We start from the raw sequence: 26,796 nt of genomic DNA on the forward strand, positions 1-26,796 counted from the left end.
ACTCGTCTATGTGTTTGTTTCCAGTTTACCCGCACTACTTCTGTAGGTGATTATACAGCGTCCAGAAGACGACAAAGGCTACATTTTGAACGTGATGCAATCTTTAATCTGTCAATACTTGTTATATGGACCATAAGATATTTTATTAGAGTTTTTCATTAGGGAAAAATTCATGAATACCATAGAGAAAATATTTTAAAATTTAATGTTTCTTATATTTATGTAAACTTATGACTTCATTTATATACTTCCTTTTTCTTGTCTATCCAGGCTATGAATATCCTTTCAGATCAGTTCATGTTCTGATACCTGATTTTAGTCTTTCAAATGATTGTACTGTAATACTTGTCTGTATAAATCCTATGAACAAATATAGGGCTTTTGCAAATGATGCATTTATTGTCATTATTCTTGTTTAATTTTTAAATGTTAAGCCATGAGAGAAGGGGTTTTACTGCGATTGTAAAATCATCATGACACGGTGTGCATTATCCTTCCAGAATGTAACCAAGCTCTCCAACAATCACTCTGAAATGAGCAAACTGAATTTCAACCAATTGTTGTATTTTAACAACTGACCTAAACTGTACTTTGTTTCTGGGAAGAACTGCTTTTTGTCTGCAGCGTGAAGCCATTTAAAAGTACTGGGTGTTAACTGTGAGCTTCTAATGAAATTTGGGCTGAAAGGATAACTAGGAGACGACTATGAAAATCTCTCCTGTAACCCAGTCTCTGTGGACCCAAATCCCTCCTCTCCGGTGAGACTCTTCGAGGACCAATCGCGATGCCCTGCACCCGCTGTGGAGCCATCGAGCTGGACAGTGAGGACGCCACATCCCTGACAGACAGACAGCATAGTGCAGCTCTGACAAAGACCTTATTTTTCTGATGGAAATCATCTTTTTACATCTGTTTGTAAACATGTTTAAAGAATGGACCTAGGCATACATTTCTAGATTTTGATGACATAACCATTTTGGATAGTATAAGTAGCAAATGTAACTTTTACTTCTTCAGCAGCACATTAAAGCAGCCAGCAAGAGATGCATTCAGGTCATGGTGCCTTATTATGCAGCTGATATCTCAGCAGACACAGACGGCATGTCTCTTTACATGTGTGTTCTGCCTTTCCTTGTACAATTCATTGTTAACATTCTAATTTTCTATCTTTTGTGAACTTCCTGAATATGTGACAAAGTATGTACAGTCTACTTTTGAACTATTTTTTATCACAGTATTATTTATTGCTTTCTTTCAATAAAGTACTGAAGCAAAATTTCCCACTGCCAATAAAGAGTGCCGAGGGTAAGCTGTATTCTCAATGAGAACAGACCACAGCTGGTAATGGGAGCCCGTGTCATCACACGGACATTCTGTTAAGAGAAACGGATGGATACAATGGAAAGGCTAGAAGGCGGAAGTATAGGTGTCCCCAAAGGACAACCAACCTGGAATTCATGTCCTTGGATCTGGAGGCAAGGGACTCCATCACTTCAGCACCTGCGGGGACGGGGCCCCTCTGCTGCTGAGGCGTGGGCAGCGGGCCGAGGGTGGGAACAAAGTGCAGGTGTCGAGGCTCACCGTGGATCCCAGGGTGGGGTGGCCGAGGGCAACCCTGACGTGGACGCGAATGATGCACTAGGGAGTGTACGTGTGCACGCTTGTGTGTGGGAGCTTTTCATGTTATTTTGGTCAACAGTCTTTGTTATTCATATATCCACAGAAACAAGAATGTAGCAGGGGGAGGTGGGAGGGAGATTCAAGAGGGAGGGGACACACGCACACCTATGGCAAATGCATGTTGCTGTACGGCAGAAATCAAACCGATACTGCACAGCAGTTATGCTTCAGAAAAAAAGAACATAGCAAGGTGGTCAGGAAAGTATGGAAAAAAGATTTCTCATAGAGATTTATAATCACAACTCTGTGTACATCTGGGAGCAGGCTGCCCACCACCATCAGACCTTCCCACCAGCATCAGACGTTTAACCCCCAGCATCAGGCCTTAGTCGAGCATCAGCACCTCCCCCAGCTCAGACCCTAGTCCAGCATCAGATGTTCCCGCCCCAGCATCAGGGCCCTCCCCCAGCATAAGGCCCTCCTCCAGCATCAGGCCTTAGTCCAGCATCAGGACCTCCCCCAGCATCAGATGTTTCACCCCCAGCAGCAGGGCCTCCCACAGCATAAGGCCCTCCTCCAGCATCAGGCCCTCCCTCAGCAACAGGCCCTCCCCCAGCATCAAGCCCTCCCCCAGCAACAAGCCCTCCCCCAGCATCAAGCCTTCCCCCAGCATCAAGCCCTCCACCAGCATAAGGCCCTCCCACAGCATCAGGCCGTCCCCCAGCATCAGGCCCTCATCCAGCATCAGACCCTCCCCCAGCATCAGGCCCTACCCCAGCGTCAGGCCCTCCTTCATCATCAGGCCTTAGTCCAGCATCAGACCTTCCCCCAGCATCAGACCCTAGTCCAGCATCAGGCCCTCCCCCAGCATCAGGCGTGGCAGCCCCACTTGTCTGACGCTCCTGAGCACACTTAGGCAGCCCCAGAGCAGCAGGACAATAGCTCTTGCAGGATGTGCATCTTTAGGAATCACCTGCGGAGCAGCAGCAGCTGGGGTCTGTTTCAGGCCAAGGAGAGGCAAAGAAGAGGCACTTCTGCCGGAGGCAGCGGTGGGTGTGGGCACGTTCCCCAGCTCTGCTGCCTCCCCGAGGGGGCTTTGCTCTCCTGCTCTTCTCACATGCTCACTCCAGGGCCCCAGGGCTGTGTCCTTCCAGATTCACGGTCTCCTTGATATCTCAAGCCCAAGTCCTGAGTTGCGTCCCAGTCCGGCGTGGCAGAGGGCTGGGAACACCCAGGCTCAAGGGCTGAAAGGATCCCAGGGGCACAGCCGGGCCCCAGCAGGTGGCAGAGCAGGCGATGAGGGTGGCCGCCCACAGAGAGCCCCACAGCAGCACTGGAAGGAGAGCAGGGATGCCTTAGCTCACTTGGGGACGTTGCCTGGCCTCAGCACTCAGATGTCACCCCAGCAGCTCTGGGGACACAGGAAGCCGGTGAGTGACACCACGCCACCCTGGCCGTGTGGGTGGGCACTGCTGACCATGGCCTCGGTTTTCATTCCAGTTCCGACTGTCCATCCAAGGGCTGGCGGGCTCCTCCTCCAAATGGCACAGATATTTTCTTCGTGGGTGAACACATCCCGGCTTGTCTCTGTCGGCACTGTTGTCGCTCTTCGTGTGTTTTCCTCTTTTCATCCTGTGCTTGCTGCTCTTCCAGTTTAACTTAGGAGCAGCCCCCTGATTTTCTGCATTTCCTAGTTGTCAGCGTTCCCTGGGGCTTTCCAGGTGGCGCTAGCGGTAAACATCCTGCCTGCCACTGCAAGAGACAATGAGACATGTGGGGTCGATCCCTGGGTTGAGAAGATGCCCTGGAGAAGGGCATGGCAACCCACTCCAGTATTCTTGCCTGGAGAATCCCACGGACAGAGGAGCTACTGGGCTACAGTCCCTGGGGTCACAAAGAGTCAGACACGACTGAAGCAGTTGAGCACACACTCAGCTTTTAGTTCAGTCACTCAGTTGTGTCCAACTCTTTGCCGCTCCGTGGACTGCAGCACTCCTGGCTTTGTTGTAATTCACTGTCTCCTGGAGTGTGCTCAAACTCATGTCCATCGAATCTGTGATGCCATAGAACCATCTCATTCCTGCTGCATCCACCAGAGAGGTGGCTGGGGCTCGGCAAAGTGCATGGTCCCACTGCGTGGATGTGAACCTGCCCTCACCACTGCCTCACCGCGTGACCATCACCGTCTGCTCCCCTGTAAATCAGCAGGTGGCAGCACCTGCTTGGTAAGGGGCACACACAGCATCTGGTATATAATCAATGCACTATCCAGCTCAGTGTTGTATTCACTAACAAGAGGGATAGCACTGAACAATCTGCTCCTTTTTCTCTCTTCTCCCTTCACTGTGCTCCAGACCACATCTGTTTTACTCACCCTGTAAATCCCACACCCAGCAAAAAGAAGACACTCAACAAATATCTGGCTGAAGAGGCAGGAACATACCCTGTCCTTAAGGAGATGAAGCCGAGCGAGACGGGGGCCTGATGATAACACTGTGTGATGAGGAGAGCCCAGGAGGACCTGCGTGGCTGTGGGCTGGGGTGGGGGGCATGGGCAGAACCCCTCATGAGCCCCTGGGGATGGGGAAAGTGGCAGGAAGGAGGGGATGCTGTTCCTTGTGGGGTGCCCACAGATTGTACCTCACTCCTCTCTGATGAGCACTTAGGCCGTTTCCAAACACTTGTCACTGTTCTGGAGGAAACAGTCATTGCCCGGCTCCTACTCAACCCATTTCGTAGAATACGTTTCTCATTGGAGTAAGCATCTGCTTTACTCATTCCATGCTCCATTCATCCACCCATCCAGCCAGCCATCTGTTCATCCACCCGTCCACCCATCTACTCATCAACTGATCTGATCATCTCGGACCCTAGAGAAGACAGACGCCTCCTCCGCTCCTCCCAGGAGGACACCCAGCGTGAGTGACAGCAGCCTCGTGGGGACAGTGGGGGAGACACAGAAGGGACATACACGCAGACCCTCCTCCCTCTGAACGGTGAAGCACCCACCTGGTCCTAACGCCTCCTTGCTGGTGTGTCCAGGCCGGCCCTTTCCCTTCTTGCCAAACCAACGACCGATGGAGGACTTGATGCCCTTCTTCTTTGGGGCTTTCTGCAGCGAGTCCTGGCTGCTGTTGCTGTTGCTGGGGTTGCTCCCGAGACCGTCCTGAGAGCCTGTCGCGCTTCGGGGAGAGAAAATGACCTTTAACTGGCACCCTTGTACAAACACACACCCCTCCATAAGACCTACTGATAGAACCGGACACCTAGCAACACCCACGCCTCAACCTCGCAGCAGATAGTGGAGTCTCCTTCACCAACCACACTCCACACGAGCGATGCAGGAAGCCACAACCAATGGCCCCAGGAAGCTGAGATTCTCTGACTGGAGCCCTCCCCCAAGGAGGGAGGTCTTCACTCCAGACGAGCTGGTGCAGAAGGCACCCCGACCCTCCCTCAGGGTCTCTGCTCGGCAGGTGACGACGCTCCCAGAGAAGGCGAGCTCCCCAGTTCTGGGCAGTTCCCCCCGCCTCCTGCAGGGTGACCGTCCTCAGCCGTGGCAGGAGAGCGACGGTCACTGTGCAGGGCTGCTGGGCAGGTGACCGCATGTGCCCTCCATCGAGTGCTGCCTGGCTCACGACGGGAGCTCAGCAGGTGGGGGTCTGAATGAGGACAGTGTCAGTCACAGGAGGGGACAGACAGTCTCCTGAGAGGAGACCCCTGAGGAAAAGGGAGGGACCCTCAAGAGCAAAGCCGAGAGGCACGGAGCCGTGACCATCAGGAACGCGCCCCAGGCCTGGCAGACCTCTAGCTAGAGCAGGAAGAGACCTCCCACAGGAGTCAACACGTAGAGACAGATGTTCTCTAAAATCACTGAGGTCACTGAGCTCTTCTACCCCAGCACCTGAAGTTCACCACTAAACACAGGCACCGAATCCAGTGGGATTCCTTTACAACCATCCTTGCAACTCTTTCAAGACAAGAGCCACAGGGCTCCTGAAACTGACAATGAGGCGAGCAGGCCCCTTACTTGCGGGCGTCCCTGATATCCTCATCGCTGGCTGTGCGCAGTGAGCCCGTGATCCGGTCCAGCCGAAAGGACCGCAGCGAGGCGGAGGTCGAGGTTTCACATTTGATGGTGTCATCTTCTACCTCTTCCTGTATGGCTGGCAGCTGAGGGAGTGAGGTAAGTGTAAAATTGGCTAACAATAGACTGTGTCGAAAAAGGCAATCACACAGGCTTTACATTATAACCAGAAACTTACTTGAAAATATATTAGCAATGCTATCCGCCAAGTACAAAAAATGCCTTGTTCTAGCTTAATGCCATCTTAAAGGACTGTTTGTTCAAGAGAAGCGGGGCCGTGGAGCAGCGAGAGCACCCCACTGACTGCCGAGACCATGGACAGGAGCCTCCCTGCAGCCGGGCTCTGCACTCCCTGAAATCCAGTGAACAGATGGCCCTGCCAGGCAGGACAGCAGAGCCACGCCAGCACCGAGAACCCTGCATGGCATGAACTGCCCTGATGAAAGGACTGTGCTCATCGCCAGATGCTGCTCAGAAGCACCACTAGCAAGAGTAAGAAACCTCTCAGCAAAGCCGTCCAGACCTTTCGATTTGAAGGAGGAAAGGAAACAGCTTGTACCACCACCCAAGATCATCTGTAGTGATGATGCAGGTTACTGAGCCCAGGACAACAAGTGAAACACAGAAAAGGTACCTAAGCCCTCCATGCGACCACCATGTGTCTGGCTTGTATTTCTCAGTAACATACAGACCGGGGGCTACACACTGAAGTGCTTACACCCAGTTTGAGTGTCATTTGCTCCCTGGGGTTTACATGAAGCTCTCCTAGGTCTTCACTAAGAAATAATCTTGTATCAACCTAGAGGGGTGGGATGGGGAGGGAGATGGGAGGGAGGTTCGAAAGGGAAGGGATGCATGTGTACCTATGGATGGTTCATGTTGAGGTTTGACAGAAAAGAACAAAATTCTGTAAAGCAATTATCCTTCCATTAAAAAATAAACTAATTTAAAAAAGGAAAAAGATGATCTCGCCTGGACTCCCAGCTCTTCCGCTAGTCCTGGGTCTGAAGATAGGAAAGACACTGGTGGCAACAGTGTGGGGAACAGATGAACCACTCGGGGTCCAGACAGGTCTCACTTATACATTTGGGTGTGTGGTTAAGCAGGGGAGGTTTGAGGAAACATGCATGGCAAGTATTTTTATAAACAATGAGTGTGTTGTTTTAACCAACTAACCAGTCCTTTTTTAATGGGATTCTGTAAAGAATACTGGTCCCGTGCAGCCCCACAGGAGCTTGGTGACAACAAAGTGACTTAGTGCAAAATACAGCTGAACTCATTTAACAGCAGCTGGATAAACTGGGCACCCTCCCCTGACCTCTACCAAGAAACCTCAGACAACAGAAGGCTACAAAGGCTAGAAATTATCCACATGGAACTGAACAGGGATCAATCTCAAATTCAAGTTAAAATAAGCACTTATAAAAATCAGAAAACAACAAAGAACAGAGCAGGGAAGTGACACACCTGGGTTGACTATGGACTCAGTGGAGACAAACACCTGCCTTAGAGTCAGGGACCACGGCCAGCCCCTTCCCCCGGGCCTCCTCCTAAGGAAGGCTCTGGGTCCGCAGCCTGGCCGCCCTCCCCCAGGATGGGAGCCGCCCCACTGGTGCCCACATGACTAGGATGGGCAGTGCCGTGTCCTCACTTACCAGGAGGGCAAAGCAGGCCACAGAGCGGACGAGCGGCACTCCCAGGGCACCAACCCCAGGGTGATGGCGCTGCTCTGCTGTGCCCAGCAGAAGGGCTCCCGGGCACTGAGCTGCCTGAACTGGAGCACGGCTGCCCGAGTCCTGCAGGAAGGCCCCAGGAGTGCTCCATCGGCGGGCTGGGAGTGGGAGAGGGACAAGGAAGGCCAGCCCTCGGGGCACTGGACTCCAACAACAGGGGCTCAACCAAGTGACCAAACGGGAGAGGCAGCGAGCTCCCTCCTGATGCTCCCTCCATCAGGGATGCCGTGATGGACACGAGAGCCTCTGGAGCAAAGCGGGCTGGACGGCACCACAGGAAGTGTCCAGGCTCTGATCAGACCAGTCCGAACCACACTGCTGGGTGTGGGGGCCTGGGCACGGTGCTCGGCCTCTCTAAGCCTCAGTGTCCCTGTCTGCTGAATGGGGATAACAGCAGCCTGGACCTCACCTGGCATCTGCGGGATTAGATGACAGACTCGGAAAGCACTCGACACGGTGCCTGGCGCACAGAGTCTCCTGCACACTGCTACCCACTGTCATTAAATTGGCTTCCCCCAAATCTAACTTCTATGGCTCTGATTCAGTCATTTGTTTAAAAAAAAACTCTAAGCGGAAATTCCACGGTGGTCCAGATGTTAGGACTTGGCACTTTCACTGCCCGGACACTGGTCTGATCCCTGGTTGGGGAATTAAGATCCCATAAGCTGTGCAGCATGGCCAAAAAATAAGTAAAGAAAAATTTTAAAATAATAAATAATACTATCTCTATTATAAATAAGCATGAGATGATTAGAAGGCAAACAAGTGGGAGATAGGCACACTGTTACAATTGTCCCAACAAATGACCTATTTCCAACAGAACCATCAGCACCCAGTGGTGGGTGAGTTTCATTACTTCCATGAAAATGTCAATTATTCACCAGTACATAACCACACAGTGTTCATTCATGTAAAATGATAAGGACTCTCTAATACTTCACAGAGAAACAGAGGCATGCTAAATTACTAAATAGTTTACCTTTCGACAATGCTTCCTTAAATCACTAGGCTGATAGATGCATGCAAAGAAATGAAGAGAAACCAGATATCTTGCGACTTTGAAGCTAAAAATTCAAGAATCAGTACAGACAAACACAGTATAGCAAAAATGATGGCAAACATATAAGTGAGATGAACATTTAGAGAACATGTAACTGGAAACAGAACATTTCTTTTGACCACAGAAATTAAATAAGCTATTCAAGATTTACTAGAGAAACACTATAAATTATTACTCAGGAAGATACAGTTCTATTACAACATCATGATCTATTAAAGCACAGCATTCTGTACAATAAAGGCCCCTAACAGTTGTCTATGCTCAGCCAAACTTCTCTATAAGTTAGTTTCTCTTCATAAAAAACATGTTATACTTTAAAATAGTAATTTAACTGATGAGGAAGTTACCATAATACCTATTTGAACACTGAACAAATCGAACCATCTATTGGACATGAACATAAAATGCTTACCTAGAATTTGATTTAAAAGTTCTCAAAATAAATGTATTAAAGCAGGTTCCCGGTGAAAATATGTAAGAAAGAAAGCTAGCATAATAGCAGGTGCAGTCTTTATATTTTGTTAACCATACAAGATGCTTTTTTAAAGAGTCTAATAGAGACATTCACTGTGCAAAAGCTGATGAGATTTATAGTCTTAAAAACAAGCACCAACACAGAAAGGATATTGTGTCAAAAGTCCATTAACTCTACACTTAAGAAGATCATTTCTTTAGGTAAGGATAATCTCATTTATGAATGACACATGATATGCGGTTTAGGATCCATCTACATTATGCTTGTAACTGCATAGTGATACGCTAATTCAAACTTACTGCTATGGGGAAAAACACCATTTGATGAGACATGAAGACAAAGCACAAACCCGACTAAGGGGACGCCTGCTGTGGACCACAGCACTGCTATGACCAGAGCAGGTGGGAGGACGGGGAAGGGGAGATGGATGGGTCAACGGCAGCCTCGGGGGCGAGGCGGGGCAGTGGTGGGAAGCTGGGGTCTGGATTGACAACCGCTGAGCAGACAACAGGATGAGCCAGGAAATCAAAACCAATGATGAAAGCAGACACACCGTCAGAGAACTCCAACAGCAGGACAAAATATACAGAACTGTTCTTTTACAAACACTCGGAAAGAAATCAATCGTGAAACTACAGAGAAATCGTCAAAGAATTTTAAATATCAACTAATTAAGCCAACGAAGCAAATTATAAAAACAGTGTCTCCAAAGACCACAAAATGGACTAGTTACCACTTCACATGCCGCTAAATGATTCACAGTTAATTTAATTATATGCCGACTAACAATGCAGCTAACACGAAACGGGTGGTAACCAAAAAAAAGTGAAAATACAAGTGCAGTTACAAAGCAGAGTGTTGTAAACATGAGTTCATGGGGTAAACAGCAATGCACTCGCAAAACCTAAGCTAAACATGGAAGAAAGCTGGAACATGTGCTTTAGAGCCGCACACTCTGTCACCGAAAGCCCTAGGTCGTCATCCCGTTTTCAGACTCGGAAGAGTGAGGAAGCCAGACTTCTTCACTAGAGCCCTGGGGCACCGGGCTTTGAACCTGGTTTCACACGCAGAGCTGGCCTGAGCGTGTGGCCAGGCGCATCAGCCAGCAGACCAGTTGAGATTCCTAAGCCAGGGGTCCAAATATCAAGACTCATTTGTCGCTGTGTGATTATGGAATGATTTCGCTCAGTCGCGTCCGACTCTTTGTGGCCCCATGGACAGTGGCCGACCAGGCTTCGCGGTCCATGGGATTTTCCAGGCAAGAATACTGGAGTGGGCTGCCATTTCCTTCTCCAGAGGATCTTCCCAACCCAGGGATCGAACCCGGCTCTCCTGCATTGCACACAGACGCTTTACCGTCTGAGGCACTAGGGAAGCCCGATTCAAGACTAGGCCGTTTTAAAAATCTTAGACCTCTGAGCGTAGCAAACGTACCTGATTTTCTTCTGGGTAAAAAGAGAAAAAACAAACAAACAAAAGAAAACCAGTGTGCTCGGGGAGGGACGCGGCAGGGAGGAGGCAGACACATACCAGAGTCATGAAGCCCAGCTTGTCTTCTTCTCGCTCAGGGCTGGGCTGCCTCCTTTCGGGCATGGAGCGCCCTCTGCTGGGCGGGAAGGAGCCGGCATGCGAGGAGGCGGGATCCAGGTTGAGGGAGTCCGAGGATTGAAAGCGCCGAAGGTTGCTGAAGCTCTCACTGCCCACCCTGCTCTCAATCCCCTCCGCCCGCTGATCCGTGTTCTCCTTGTCTTTTTGTTTCAACCTAAAACAGAATAAAATCATCACCTGCCTTTGTCAGCAGAGGAACATGTCTGGACAGCGAATTTGGGCTTGCATTCTGTGTCACGATCAGCAAATTCCAGGAAGACTTGCTCAATTAACATCTCAGCAAAAAGGTTCAGCTTTCCCTCTTTGGAATAGTCTCAAACTTACAATAACTTATCATTGAGTCTTACAAAGTGGCCCCTCATCATTCACGTTTGATTTGACTTATTTACTCTAACATTCTGATGGGGCCTGGGTGCTGACTCTCCCTGTGAGGAGATACCTGAAGCTGACCACCTTCACCTTCCCTGCTCTCAGGGCAGAGATGCACGTCAGTGCCTCAGATCTTTTCCACTGGGAATCCGGAACTCCGTATAACCAAAACAGCGATTCACGAGCAAGCTGGAGTTTCTAAACACGTCTCCAGACCAGCTGAAGTGCTGAGTTGCACTTTTCATTTTGTTTTAAGCTTGTGTATGTGCAAATGCATCACTTGATGAAGTTCTCCACCAGCTTTGTGTGAGTTTCTGGATTCAGGTCAATGTGCTGCCTTAACCTAGAATTCACAGTTACTGCTCTTCTCCCCTAATATGTCATGGATGATTTTATATACAGATTAAATGCATGATTATGCAAATAAAATGATTTTCCAATTAAAATACAAGATTCTTACAGGTAGTAAACTCTCCAGTTTCACTTCTACTTATACATCTTGAAAGTTTTTCACTGTTGACAAGTTGATGGACAGAATTTACCATTTACATCAAGTCAACTTATTGCATAAGGAAAAATCATTTTTACCTGACAACTTGCTCTAAAAATAAAAATATTAATACAGAAGTGTTCCCAATTTCCTATGGGGATGAGGAAAGACAATCTTTCTGAGCTTGTCTGTGCTCAAACACGGCCCACAAAGCAGTCTGTCTCAGCGTCAAAAGTACAGGCGGCACCATCTGCGTTTGCTGGTTGTGCCATTCACCCGTGCCTTTTCCCCGAGCCCCCTGCACTCGACCGGCAGGAACGGGCACCTCGCCAGGGGTGACGGGATGAGAACAATCTGAGCAGCAGCTCTGCCCCGTCCTGTGCAGGGTCACCGGCCTGCGGCCACTCTGAACGTGGACTCGGGACAGGAGGCACAGCTGTGCGTGTGTGGCACCAGGCAGGCCTCGGGGCCCCAGCCACCCGGCTGCACCCAGACCCAGGGCCCCCTGCTCACCACGAGGCGGGCCTTTGGGTTCTATCCTGTTTTGTAAACTGTTCTAACTGCCAAGACTGGGTCTAAAGAAAACATTTTAAATATACTGATGAGATGAGAAAAACTCAAACACATGTCCTTGGATCACTGTCTTACAACAAGCCAATCTTCACAATGTATTAAGTTCAAAAGGAAAATGCAGATCTGAGTGGGAATTTGCCAAGCCCAGAACCCCAGCTTTTCTGTTCCAGGTGGCTTTTCACCAGAACGTAGAAGGCTCCGAGGGACACACGAGGGCGAACCCTCAGTGCTGGAGGGTACACGGGCCACAGGGGACACCGCCTTGGCACCTCACCCACCTTGGGGCCCAGAGCTGAGCGGGGGACACCCCACAACGCCCCCCCACAGAGTGCTGACACCACACTGTGGACAGAATGCCCTGGCTGACTGAGCTCTATAATCAAGGGCAATCTCAGAACTGAATGTCAGTTTTCTTACTACGGAACACTCAGACTTCTCTAAGCAGAAAACAGCTCCTCAGAGAAGCTGAGTCTACGGAGAGCTGGGCTCAGGCGCACCCACCAGATTTCTTCGTTGATCTTGTCCAGCTGCTCCTGAATCCTCATGGCCAGAGTCTCGGCATCGGCCTGGCCGCTGGGCGACAGCAGAGCAGGCGAGCTGAAGAGGGTGACCCCATCGCCCTCGCCGTCTGACACGCCCTCGTCACTCTTGAACACCTGGCCCACGTTGGCCAGCACGCTGGCTGGCTGCCCGCGCTCCTGGTCTTGATCTTTCAGGAGCTGCACCTGGGCACGAGAGGACCATTTCTCGTCAGCAACATTCTTGGCACCTCAAGTCTATCAGGAACTGAACACAATTTTACATGGAAGCCCTGACTTTGGACAAATGGGCCCTGCTTATGAGACACTGCCATCTCTTAAGCGAGCAGTACTGAAGAAACGGCAGGAGGAGAATCCAGTTCCTAGATGGCCTGGTGACATTCAGGTCTCAGCGTGGACGGAAGGCAATCCTGTGAGGTTATTCACAAGGGTGGGCTGATGGAGTCAGAGACAAAAACCGAAAATTACAAAAATATATCCTTGCTTCCATCAGCCAGGCTGAAGGAAAATTAGAAAAAAAAAAAACCCTTCAGCTCCGCAGCCGCTGGGTCCACCCCACCGGTCATCACTGGTACTAGTCCGCCGAAGAGTACCGTCCTCGCGGGTTCCCAGCCCTCCGTTTTCCAGGCTGGTCTGAACACGCACAGACAGGAGTGAGCAGGGGCAGCCAGGGGCCGGGAGGGCCAGCCTCCCGTGGCTCTCCTCTCAGGGCACAGGCCCTCGGGCTGTTCTGGGGATGGCCCCGCACACCGCAAGGGCGCCTCTGTCATCTGAGACGCATGCAAGAGTGCCTGCTGGGCCCCGTGCCGCCCTCCCGCTCTCACACCTCACACCCTGCTCTCCGCAAATCTCCCCCCTGCCCCACTCTCACCCAGGTCCTGCCTTGTTTTCCCAGACATGACCTCAAAGCAACAGAGGGGCAGCCTCGAGCTGCTGGCTTGCCGGCTCCCTGTCCCCCGTGGCCAGTACCTTCGCTTTCTGTCTTTGTCACGACCCCTCCCCAGGGCTGGGCCACCCCTTTTCCTGGCTCCAGGACCACCTGCCATCATTCCTGCTCCGCTCTGGCGAACTAGCTGCCTATGGGTTCACCCCCATCAGCCCGATCAGCACATCCTCTCCATTCTCTCGCCTTAAAATCGCACATTTTTGAACATTTTCATTCTCAGAAATTGTACTCTAAGTGTTCCACAGCAAATAGAAACACTCAGAACAATACTAACCCTTATAAACCATAATGAATAAGAAGTCACATCTCAGGCGTAGAAAAGCTTCTGGAGGAAACATGGCCAGCCATTGACGACAACGAAGTCTATAGAGAGAAGCTGGACTTGGGGTCGGGGTTCGGGTGGTGGGGGACAGGACTCACTCTATTGCCCTCGCTCCTCTCATTGCTTTAGACTGTCTCCATGGACCTCACATTCATTCCTGGGCATTGCTCACATTCATTCCTCTACACCCCACTTCACTTCCTCACGGGGTAAAACAAGTCAAACGGGCCAAGTTTCCGAGTCACTCGACTCAACCTGGCAGCTCTGTGCTGTCGGCCACGGCAGTCACTCGCCTTGTGCAGCACACTGAGGATGTGACGCAGGCCGGTGCAAAGCTCGATGTGGAAATCACACAGATTTCAAGACTCGCAGTGAAAAAAGCACGAGAAGCAGCCCGCTCATTTTTAGGGAATTTTAGACTGTGTATGTGGCTCGTATTGTCTTTCTGACGGACAGCACTGTCCACGTGACAGGCTCATGCTTTGTCTCAGCTTTCGGGTGAACCCAGAAAGGACTACTTAGAATTCGGAACCACACACAACGGCCACACGCTCTAAATCCACCTATAATGCAAATCACATTCAATGTTCAAAACCAGAAATGCTATACACGTTACAGCAGTGGACTAGCCATAAGGAAAATGTAACTCCACTTCCGCGAAGCATCTGCAGTAACTGTAACAGTGAACCCAGCTCAGTTCAGCTCTTAACACATTTCTAAAGGATTTAGAGATTTAAGGACCTTGTCGTTTTGCATTTCTTCTAAATGCTTTTTTGCATTTTCAACTTCCCATAGGAGAGAATTCTGAAAAAGATACATACAGTGCTTTAGAGTCAATTCTTAACAGACGTTGCGTGGACTGCGGAATGGCTACTCTCCTGTCTGAAAGCATAAAGCACCTCGGGATGAGGGGCGGACCTCGCGCCCAGAGCGAAGTGTCGGCACGAAGCCGGATGACAACTGTTAACACTAACTTGTACACAGAAAAACTCCTCCTTCCCCGACTGATCTTCTAGATCCAAGGAGGCCAGGTCCCTGGAGTAAGTGAAACTGCTTTATACTTGCTTTCAGCTTTTGCAGTTCAGTGGTCACTCAGGAAACTGGAGCAGGTTTCACATGTAAAATTCAAACCTGAGACAAAACTATCCCCACCTCAGGGCCAGCCCACAGGTCAGGGTGAAGAGAGCTCTCTAGTGAGGTGTGGGTATCATCTTGGGTTTTGTGGGGGAAAAATGTGCCGCAGAACTTGTAGTGACCATGGGTCTCTCTCAGACAAGCGTCACCCAAGCGCCGACCTCGGCGAAGGTTCTGGGCCTCGTCTTTAGGGCACTGGTGCAGCTGGGACAGGTGTTCACCGAACCTCCACCAGACTGTTGCCCACTGAGCTGCTCTGATAGAGGTTCTCAGACATTTTCCAAAGCAAATAAAAAGAGAGATGGCTGGAGTTGGAATATGAGAATGCTTGCTTTTACTTACTTCAATCTTTTCTATCACATTATATAAAAGATCCTGAACTAAACTTATTGATTTGGCTGCATCGGGCCTTAGCTGCATCACGTGCGATTCCTTTGATGTGATTGCCACGTGGCACGTGGAATCTTAGCTCACCAACCAGGGATCGAACCTGCGTCCCTGACCTTGCAAGGCAGGCTCCCAGCCACTGGACTGACAGCAAAGCCCCAGAAATAAACTGCTAAGAAAGAAACGAAGGGGTGAGCGTGGACCTAGAAGAATGTTCTAGCACAGCGGCTGGTAACATCGGGGCCACTGGTGATTCCGCCTCACTGATGCTTTCTGGAAGGGTTGCGGGCACACATCTATGTCTGTTCCTTTACACACTGCCTGTGGATGCTGTCACGCTTATTGACTAGCATGAAGGCATAAGGCATCAGCATTCAAATATTTTTAAAGCAAAACAAAAGTTTACTTTGAATTGGCTTAGTCATAAACAGCATCCCAATCTCAACAGCCTCTGAGCAGCAGTTCTGAAAGTAAGGAAGTGCACCCCTGATCGGGAGACATTGAGCCCTCTGCTTAAGCAGAGAGGGAGCCTCACCGAGGTCTCATGATGGGAGTCAGAACCACAGCCCCCTGGGAGCCCACATGTGAGGCTCTGCACTCCAGGCCCAAGAACACAGCTATGGTGGGGACAGTACTGACCCCTGAGGCTGGACCTGGGATCCCCACTCCATTTCCTGGATGGTCGGTACCGCTGTGTGGCCAACCCTTCCGGGAAACCTCTCTCAGGGCTCTCTGATGCGAGCCTCCACCATCGCCCTTTCCTGGTGCGCCTTCTGTCGCAGCGCAACTTCGGTTCTCCTCCTGCCTAGGAGCAGCCATCCTACACACACACCCCACGTCTGGACCAGCAGTTTGGCATGTGGGACTCCAGCGCCACGTCCGAGGCAAGCACCTCCACACCTGGGCACCATGCCTTCCGTTTCACGGGCCTCGGGCTGGCTCCCTCAGGTTTGAGGGCCACTCGTAAGGTCCAACTGTATGCTGAGCAGCTCCCCGGCCTGGATGGTCAGAGCAACAAGCGTCCTCCTTGAGCGTGGGGATCCCCTGGCCCCTGCCCACCACCTAGGGGCGACCACATCTGGCCCTGCTCCCGAGGTTGGGTGCCTGGATCAGCAGACAGGGCCACACACGCACACTGGACGGCAGAGACAGGAGCGGCGGAGAAAGGCAGCGCCGGCCCCGCCCAGCCGCGCCTCCGGCCCACACGCCCCTCTCCTCCATGCTGCTGTGTCTCTCTCCCGCCTGTCGGCCAAGAACAGCGTCAGCTCCGCTCGCAACGACCCTGTCCTGACGGCACGCGGGCTGTGACCGCAGGGACGGCAAGCGGGCCATGCTCTGTGCGGACCACTGGCCCCGGGTTCGCGGGGGGCACACCCGCACGCCTGCTCACGCAGCCAGCGCGGCTTCGTGTGTGACACGTGGGTGACGGAGGGTGCTGGTGACCGGCTCGTGAGAGGAGAGGTGCTCCCCCTGGCCCCAGGCCCCTTCCTCAGACTGCCTGGGGCGAGCCAGCGCGGGCAGCAGGCAGTGGCAAGCACGGGACACACGAGGGCACACGTTCTTCCTTCCTAAGCTGGGAGGTAAGTTCGAACAGTTTCGCCTCCTTAGTGGCAGAGCTTCCGGAAGACAAAAGTTCAGACTACAAGGCCGACCGGGGACAGACAGCAAAGATGCCAGGGGAGAGAAGAAACCAGCCCTTGAGGGGAAGATCACAGGCAGAAGGCCGCCCCCTGGCGGCTGTTCGTGACCCTGCTCGGGGAGGGTTTGCGAGCACAGGACACCACCCGCCTCAGGAAACCGGCCGGCCCCTCAGGCGCTCCCTGAGCTCCAGGCAATGCTCCAACAGCCAGGCCAGCACAGGCCCGACCCGCCTCTCCATGCCCAGCCAGTGCCCACCAGCAGTGCAAGGCAACACCTTTCCCACCAGAAGGACGGGGTGGCTGGCTGGCTGTGGGCACCATATCCCCAGCAGCTCCACGTCTCCTGGACGCGGCCTCTCACCCGTGGGCTCCCGGGGACTGCAAGCTGGGAGTGGGGCCCTGGGTCTGCACCATGCCCCGCTGTGACTTATTCAACAATGTATGAATAAAGACTTAAAACTGTGTTCATGACAGAGCTATTTTGGCCATCTCTTAACGAGAATGGGATTTTTCTCGTTCTGTATCCTGCTAGGCTTTGAGTTGCTGACTGAACTCTGAGCAGCAGTGACTCGGAGCTGAAGCATCCTGCGGACACACAGAGCACAGGACAAAACTGGAGGGAAATTAACCTAGGGATGACACGGGAGCGGGGACTGTCCGACACTCAGGGAGCACTCCCATCGCAGACGGGCAGCACGACCCCCACGTCTGCGCTCCTTTGTGGACTGAGCAGCACGGGGAGGGGCACAGTGGGACAACAAGGGAACAGGCCCTCCCCGCGCCCGTCCCCCGGGGACCAAGAGCAGCACCTTGGAGAGTGCAGCTCCCCGCTGAGCCAGCTCAGCCACCACTTCTGTCAGCATCTGCTGCAGCTTCTGCTCTGCCAGCTCCAGGCACAGCTGCAGCTGTCGGTCTTTATCCTCCTTCTACAAAGGGAGAGCAGAACATCAAAACGGGCCGAGCGGTGTAGCCTCTGCCATTGTTAGTAAGCTGAGACAAAACCTAAATGCATGTGTCCACAGGATTAGTTCTGCTTCGGAAGCCGCGTCACGGTAATTTTTCTCTCAGTGTTCCTGGGCTTGGTCGCAGTGGGCAGAACACCTCCTGCCAGAGTATTTGCTCTTCCTAAACGTCTCCAAAGAAGTCTTTAAAAAAGACAATTCTTATATATTAAAGAAGATCAGGTTTCTGTAGAAGCTTATTCATTCCTATTGACAAGTTAAGGGTCAGTACTGACCCTTCTTAAAACATCACCAGAATCATCATTTGAAGGGAACCCTACCAACCCAGACGGCCATGGGCTTGTAAGCCAAAATATGGCTTTCATCTCCTCTGAAATACAGACCTGATCAGAGTGTGCCTGGGGAAATGCCAGTCAACTAATATTTGTAAATGCATGATTATTCTTTTAACAGATCTTCTTCCTCTGAAAACTTTCAGTGTAGAACATTTAGACAGATTCTTTTTGGAAAAAGAAAAAAAATGAAATGATCTATACGCTCGGGTTCCTGAGAGGTTTGCGTTTATTTCTAAGCAGCTTTCTTATTTTTTCTGTGTGTGTATTACTCTATATACACACATAAACAATAAGATGTGCTTTAAAACCCTCAGAAAACAACAACGTAGTATTTTCTGATCTGCCTTTTACAGCCATTATTTTGTATATCAGAATGCTCTTAATTAGCATTCCACATCATACATTTCAATGGCTTTCTAGTATTTTATTTTTGTAGTGGGGCCAATGATACACTTTGTCACACACCAGACTGACTCACTTTGTTTTGGAGAAGCCAGATTTGGTTTTCCTGATTAAGTCCTGATTATGTGAGACCACACAGGAACAGGAGCAAGTAAAGCTCACCAAACCACAGGAAGTACAAAACCTAATCAGACTGGAGCTCTAACCCTGCCTTTTGTCACAGTGACCCCACTTCCCAACAGGCAGCCAGCTGCTGTGAAGTTCCCTGCTGCTCTCTGCTCTTTCAGGAAAAATGCTAACATGCCAACAGATTCAAGTCAAGTAAAACAAGAGTCAGGAGTGGAATTCCACAAAATGGTCAACCCAAATCCCAAATAATTCAAACCTCTAAGTTGCAGTCACCCTCAATTTTTAAAAAATGTATTTCCTTTCAGTACAGCTGATTTATCATGATGTACATCCACACTTTTGAACGCAGTATTTTAGGGTCATAAGAACTTTACACTGGGACTTGATTTCCAACATGGGAGTCACATGAAAAGGTCTTTACCTTCCTTCCTCAGTATTCACTACTACAGAAGTCAGACACAGTTCAGGAAAAGCCATTACCTGTCGATGCATAGAATCCTTATTTGCGGTTTCATTTTCAAGTTTATCATCGAGGTTGTGCACAGAGATGGCTTTGCGCTGTGCAGCGAGGTAGCGTTTCTCAAGTGTAGTGATTCTCTTCTCCATGTCCTCCTTTTGGGCCATAGCCTACACCAGGCATTGCAGAGGAGAAAAGGTAAGTCATTATCATAGAATACTCAGATACAATTAAGAGTAAAAAAGCTGGACTAAATCCTAAGTTTCAAATCAAACATAAAATTAGCGTCCTCAAAATTAAAGTCCTAGACATGGCAGTTTTCTGAGATGTGAGCAAAAACGCGCCTACCTCAAATGTCACATTTGCCACGATGGCACCCATCTGTCTTAATGTCTGTCTGGCCACTCGATTTACCAAGCTTCTTTTCTACATCATAAACCCAACCAGCAAACAAAAAGTACACTAAACTACTCTGTCATTGCAAGAATTCCAGGAGGGAAGGTATCTGGCATGAAATGAGGATCTCTGTCTCCACACTATACAGGCGGGCTTGACCCAGAACAGGGAGGGACCTTCAACAGATCCTACAGGGAGCTCCGAGGCTCATTTCCTCAGGTGAAAGTTGGTAAAATCTCATGCAATTTCCTCAAAATTCAATAAGAATATTAATGAGTAGAAACAGAAGTCACAGTGTTACACAACTGGGAGCAGCCTTCTCAAGCCTAGTTCTTCTCAAGCAGTTACACCACATGTAGGAAACGCTCAAACCAGGAGCAGAGCTTGCTGCCGATGCGACTCCTGTCCGCCGGCTCAAAATCCATTTCAGGTCCCTCCGTGCTCACTAAGTAACCGAGGTTGTCCTAACATTAAAAGCGCAAGGTCTTAAAAAAGCTTTTTCCAGAATTCTCTGTGTATTAATCTCTGCCACCTAATCTCCTCCTGTTGCCAAAGAGTAGTATGAACACGTTATACAAACATGTGCAAATATTTCTGTTTTGAGTTCTCACACAGAATGACTCACACCGAGCTACTAAACCAGTACACCTGCTGTACCACATGTTGGAGGGGTGCACTCTGAGACAGTCTCATGGGGGAGGGGTGGGGCAGGGTGGGCACTGTCTGTCTGCACAGAGAGGAGAGGCGAGGCTCACAGGAGGAGGCCTGAGCCCCCAGCTCTCTTCTGTTTTCACAGTGACCATTAGGGAGCTTCTCATAAATCACGACACCAGCAGACACGACCGCCAGAAACATCCTGATTCTGCATGGTTACACAGCATGGGCCTGAGGATCTGAGGGTGAGCAAACGCCACTCGACTTGTCTGACCGCTGGTATCACTGTCACACATCCTTTCAAGGAGCGGAATCGCAGAAAACTAGAGAAGATGGCCAGGCAAGCTGCCTCAGCAGAGCCCACACAGCATGTTCCCATCTCTCCGGGAGAATGGGCTCCACAGATGTTCAGACTCACCTGAGTGAATCAGAAGGAAATTTCAGCATCATCGGGAATATATTCAGCAGGCAGGTAGGGGGATGAACGGGGAGACTGGGGTTGACATATATGCACACTACTGATACTATGCATCAAGTCAGCAACGAGTGAGGACCTACTGAACAGCACAGGGCACTCTATCAGTGCTCTGTGGTGAAGTTAATGGGTAGGAAACCTAAAAAGCAGGGAGATTTGTGTGTGTGTGTGTATATATATATATATATATGATTGGTTCACATTGCTGTACAGCAGAAATTGACACAGCAGTGTAAAGCAACTATACTCCAATAAATGAATGAGTGGATGAATGAATTTTTTAAAAAGGAACACACTAGGCCCCCTAGAACTTGTGGAAATGAGGAGTCCACACCCAGGGTGCAGCACAGCCATGTTGGTCCACTGCCAACGGGCCGCCTGGACCAGGCCTCTTCTACCCCAGAGACCTCGACGCAGAGGCGGGAAGGCAGCCAGTGGCGGTCTCGCCAGTGCTCTGCTCTTGCTCACGCAGCCATGCCAAGGCTGAGATCACGGGGAGAACAAGGGACCCACATTCCACCTCAGGACAACAGACACGTCCACTGTCACTCACTTCACGGACGTCCTGCTGTAGTTTCACGTTTACTTCCTTGGACTTGAGGAGGTCCCTCCTGGCCGTGTCCAGGTCCTTCTCCAGCTCTGTTACGTGGGCAGAGAGGGCTGCCAGGCGGTCCTTCATTTCTCTCTGCTCCCGTGACTTCTTCTTGATGATTTCCTTGAGCTCGATCACCGGAGCCAGGTGTTCGTCGCGGGTTCTCTAAGGGGGAAAGGAAACCTTAGACAGCCTTGTTTTGGGAGGGAGGGAACGCAGCACTTCCGGGAAATCGGTGAAGTCAAAACTGCCTTCTGCGCTCTGGAGCTCACACGTCCCTTACGGCCACTCAGACCTACATGATGCATTGGTGAAAGGTCTCCACAGCCCCGCACAGACTGGATAGTAAGACGAGAACCAGACAGAGAGTGAGACCGAGGACATGCCTTTCCATGGCGCTTGGCATGTTTTCTTGCTTGTGATTTACATCAAGCACCCCATCCATTAGTATCTTTTTCAGGTTATTCTTCTCTTTAAGAATCATCAGTGAAAACCAAAACATTGAATCAGAATAAAGAAATAAGTAAAGACAGCAAAACTCCATTTGGAAAAACTCAACTCAAAACTGAAAATACAGCATAAAAAGAAAATACATGGTGATGCTATCCATCTCGAATAGAACCAGGTGATTCGAGTCAGAATTTGTCTCCTCCTGGACAAAAGGGGTGCTTAAGAGATCCTGCAGCTCTGAGCCACAAGTCTAGTTTACTAGTCATTAAAATAACCCAGGTGGGCTGGTCCTCAATCAGAAAGATAAAGAACATCTGATGTCCACCACTACACCCTTCATACTTCCTTAAAATGAAAGGATACAAATGACAAACCCTTGGACTGCAAGGAGATCCAACCAGTCCATTCTGAAGGAGATGAGGCCTGGGATTTCTTTGGAAGGAATGATGCGAAAGCTGAAACTCCAGTACTTTGGCCACCTCATGGGAAGACTTGACTCATTGGAAAAGACTGATGCTGGGAGGGATTGGGGGCAGGAGGAGAAGGGGACGACCGAGGATGAGATGGCTGGATGGCATCACCGACTCGATGGACGTGAGTTTGAGTGAACGCCGGGAGATGGTGATGCACAGGGAGGCCTGGCGTGCTGCGATTCATGGGGTCGCATAGAGTCGGACACGACTGAGTGACTGAGCTGAACTGAACTAACTGAAATTGCACGATGAATGATCCAACTTACCTTGTTATGTGTGGCACCTAATTCTTCTAACAAACTACACCTTTCAAGTGCTCCTCGTGTGTTGATGTGTGTATATACGTGAGTGCACTTCTTAGTGTATGCTGCTGCTGCTGCTGCTAAGTCACTCCAATCGTGTCCGACTCTGTGCGACCCCATAGATGGCAGCCCACCAGGCTTCCCTGTCCCTGGGATTCTCCAGCAAGAACACTGGAGTGGGTTGCCATTTCCTTCTCCAGTGCATGAAAAGGAAAAGTGAAAGTGAAGTCGCTCAGCAGTGTCTGACTCTTCGCGACCCCACGGACGGAAGCCTACCAGGCTCCTCCACCCATGGGATTTTCCAGGCAGGAGTACTGGAGTGGGTTGCCATTGTATACTCACCCTAATACGCGGCTACTATAACAGAATACATTTAATGTATCTCATTGATCTTAACATCAAAAAATCTGCTTATTAACAGCTTTAAATTCTAAGTTTGAGAGGGAAAGAAATATTACCCTAAAATAATTATATTATTTAGTTTTTAATTGCAAATTGATATACAGAATATAAAAAGTCTTGAGACATTTATACCAACTAATACTTTTTAACTGGTGGCTTCCCAGGTGGACCTATGATAAAGAATCCACCTGGCAGTACAAGAGGGCAGGTTCAACCCTTTGGTCGGGAAGATCCTCTGGAGTAGAAGATGGCCACCCACTCCAGTATTCTTGCACGGGAAGTCCCAGGAAAAGAGGAGCATGGTGGGCTACAGTCCACAGGGTCGGAAAGACTCGGACATGACTGAGCATGCATGTAGGCAACACTTTTTAACCACATAAAACTCTGACTTCTTACAGAAAAAAAGTATTTACAAGAATTCAAGAAGCTCAAAAGTCAACTAGTTACATAAATACATGCATCATCCACCTAACAAGGCTGCAAGTGTACAAATCCAGGATGGCCGGGTGGCTGGTACCTTCTTGTCCAGGGCCTTGTGGTGCTCAAAGAGTGATTTCAGTGACTTGATCACCTCCAGCTCGCTGGTCATGCCGGCTGGGGACTGCGCCTGCCACTTGCCCGCCGTCGTCTGGAGGGACGGTGTATACCGGGAAACCAGGAACTCCAGGTGCTCCAGCAGCAGCTGCAGGGCAGGGCCAAAGGAGCACCGTCAACCTCATGCTTGAATTCAGGGCCCGACAACCCCTCTCAGCCTCATGGTACAGCCGGAAACATGCTAAGGCAAGTCGGAATCCCGCCACTTCAGTCTAAAGTTAGAGTGGACTTCCCCAGTGGCCCAGTAGTTAAGACTCCACACTTCTGCAGGGGTCATGGGTTTTACTCCCTGGTCAGGGAACTAAGACCCCACACAAACTGTAGCATGGACAAAATTGTAGGTTAAGAGAACTCCCCCCTCAAATGTACGAAAATTATAGTAGCTCTCATCATAAATTTGAAGCAAAGTATGAGAACCCCAAACTGATCCACCCTGGTCTGCTCAGTGGGAAGATGTGAAAAATGACTTGAAAACCAGACAGAGTTTAAAGACAGCAACACGGAGCCCAGCGGTGGCCCCCGAGGGGCAAATGTCAACATGTGAGAATTCCCCTACTGACCATGATGTTATTCCTCTCTGCTTTCAGCAGAGCTATTTCTTCTTCTCTTGCAAGAAGCTGTTCCCGGCATATATTGACTTCTTCCGTAGATGTTGCCAACTCCTAGAAAACAGTGAAATGAGTAAGTAACTAAACACAAACACAAATTAAAAAGAGAGCGAGACTCTGAAGACTGACCCTGTCAAGTCTTTCCAGGCTCCACGCAAAGGGTCTCCCTGCCCCTCCAGAGAAGAGGGGGTCCACTGACCCCAAGACCACACAGACCACCACAACTCAGACCGGCCTTCAGCCCCCACCTCGACCTGGCAGGCATGCGGCAGGGGAGAACCCGGAATCCAAGCCTGTCTTCTCAAGACCCAGGGACGTCTGAGAAACTTCCCTAAACATAAACCTAACAACAAAGTGGATAAAGAGATTCTTAAACGACACACAGACAAGTGACCTAGAACCACTGGGAAGAGTGAGGAAGAAAGGTAAGATCTACAAGGCCATCAGGCTTTGGAGTGTTCCTCTGGGAAAAAGGCTGATGGCACCCCAAGGCCATCTGTTAGCCTGACTCCATTGAAGTCACCCAGTCATTCAATAAACTGGAGAAAATGTTAAAGTCATGTTTTATGTATTTTATCACAATTTTCATGCACGCGGTGCCGTCCACATGGTGAACTTGCTCAAACTGAACCACACGGAGTCTTTCATTCTTCTAGTTTTCTTTACACAAATAAAAAAATCCTGGGCTACATATTCCCCTACTACATACTGAGTATTCAGCGCCTAGAACACTGCTCAACACTCGTTAAGAGGCATGTAGTAGACATGTGAAGCTATGAGGGTGTATGTTATACACATAAGCAGCAGGTACCCGTCATTAAGATACTGGACACACTGTTCTGTGCTTTGTAAGATGGGAGAGGTTAAGGGGCTTAGCCTTTCTGCTTCAAGGACTGACTCTATAGCTCAATCCACGTGCCCCAGTGACTCCTCCAGACAGTGTTTCCCTTCTTGTGGGGCCCCCGCCCGTCCTCCACGCAGCCCCTGCACAACCACTTACAAGGTCAACCTGCTGGGGTCGATCTTGCCCAGAAGGCCAAAACGCCCTGGCCGGCAGGGCCCACAGCCATGCTAACAAAATGAAACACAGCTCCAACGCTTCGCCGCGTGAAGGCCAATCCGACGGGCCCAGCCCCCGGCTGCTCTCACCTCAGGCCGCTCTGCTTCCAGGACTTGGGCCGAGGCCAAGTTCTTCCTTGTCTTGGCCTTTGCCTTGGGGATGCAGCACTGGAAAAGCGCCCACAGGCGGGCCCTCCTGCGACCCATCCTCGCGGATGGGGGCAGCCCCCCACTCAGGGGCAACTGCTGTTTCACGGCTAGATACCTCAGCACCCGAGCTATCACCACCGATCTCACACTACGACCACCACTATTCACACTACGACCACCGCTCTCACACACCACTCTCACACACTACTCTCACACACGACACTCTCACACACCACTCTCAGACACACTGCTCTCACACTAGGACCACCGCTCTCACACTACGACCATCAGCGCTGCTGTCTCTAGAAGAAATGGCACGAAGGCTCTGCCTCCAGCACGTCTCCCAGGAGCCTGGCACCTGGAACCCACTGGGTCATAAGGGGCTCCATGGTAACAGGGGGGCTGGGCTCAGGCCCACCATCAAGGGTGCAGAGAGGGGGGAGGGGCTGCCCAAAAGATGACAGATGAGTGTGGGGTGCAGGAGAAGGAAGGCTGTGCCCACAGCTCAGGCCCACCACCAAACATGACCCTGCAAGGATACTGGTTCACAGTCGAACCAAATAGTAGCAACTGCTTCAGAAACCACCACCACTAGGAATGAGCACGTCTTCTAAGTGGGCTTCTGCTTCCTCTAGCCCCCAAACAAGCCTCCAGGGAGGCTACTGAAAGGGCACCACTGAACTCAAGGGTGTCCCCAGAACCCACCCGGGTGACAAGGACTCACTGCACTAGCTGCCCCTCGCTCACCCTGAGCTCCGTCCTCCCTGACTGACTCCCTCACTCGAGCTCAGCAAGGGCTTGACCAACCTCGCTCCAGGCACTTAAAATGAATTCACAGTGGGTACAGGGCTTCGGTCAATCTGCTGCGAACTCGCCCTCTTCACTTTGACCCTGGGCTGCCAGACAACTCTGCCCCGTGGGGGCTGCACGGTGGAGGTTCAGGGGTGTCCCTGCCTTGAGCCGTGACAGCCAGCGCCTCCCAGACCCCGCCAGGTGCTGCCCCTCCCTCCACGCCCGAGTCTCCCACCCCCCCTCCTGGCCCCACTCCCAGGCTCGCGGCTCTCCACTCGCCAGGGCACAGGCCATACGGCTCCTGGCTCAGCCGGGGCCTCTGCTGTCACTTGAGGACCTCCGTCCCCCGGGGGCTTGAGGCCCCATATCCACCCATCGCAGCAGTTACAGACTCTGCAAGATACAGAGTACGGTTTGGGGTCCTGCCCGCAGTTCACCCTGAACACATTCTCTTTTTTTCGCTTTATCTGCAAGAGTTCTCTGAGATGTCTTTCGAAAACCTCAACTGTTGCTTTCAAAAAGACTGTAAAATCACTGTGCTCAACTTTAAGGATAAAATCTTCATTTTCAACCTTCAAGTG

The 26,796-nt window shown here is 50.6% G+C and overlaps 1 protein-coding gene across 1 annotated transcript; it reads right to left on the reverse strand.

Annotated features, from left to right (window-relative positions):
• Positions 1-4,465: 4,465 nt before the first annotated feature.
• LOC128067005 (liprin-alpha-1-like) lies at positions 4,466-25,480 on the reverse strand. The gene is made up of 16 exons (XM_052660133.1): positions 25,312-25,480; positions 25,113-25,237; positions 24,167-24,268; positions 23,524-23,694; positions 22,949-22,964; positions 22,576-22,624; positions 21,768-21,873; positions 21,630-21,646; positions 21,347-21,548; positions 19,292-19,438; positions 17,793-17,909; positions 16,478-16,585; positions 12,517-12,740; positions 10,506-10,737; positions 5,651-5,793; positions 4,466-4,802 (listed from the first exon to the last, which is right to left on the reverse strand). The coding sequence occupies exons 1-16, from the start codon at positions 25,478-25,480 to the stop codon at positions 4,466-4,468; spliced, it is 2,265 nt and encodes a 754-aa protein (XP_052516093.1).
• Positions 25,481-26,796: the final 1,316 nt, after the last annotated feature.

This window comes from Budorcas taxicolor, chromosome 21 (genome assembly GCF_023091745.1).
Source record: "Budorcas taxicolor isolate Tak-1 chromosome 21, Takin1.1, whole genome shotgun sequence".
Classification (NCBI taxonomy): Eukaryota; Metazoa; Chordata; class Mammalia; order Artiodactyla; family Bovidae; genus Budorcas; species Budorcas taxicolor.

Bases quoted from the DNA above. Each gene is read 5' to 3' on its own strand.
- LOC128067005 (XM_052660133.1), bottom strand. From the start codon at position 25,480: ATGGGTCGCAGGAGGGCCCGCCTGTGGGCGCTTTTCCAGTGCTGCATC. The intron at 25,238-25,311 runs GTTGGAGCTGTG...CTTCTGGGCAAG, and splicing joins TGGCCTTCACGCGGCGAAGC to ATCGACCCCAGCAGGTTGAC. The intron at 21,874-22,575 runs GGTAAGTTGGAT...GTTTTGGTTTTC, and splicing joins TTAGGTGCCACACATAACAA to ACTGATGATTCTTAAAGAGA.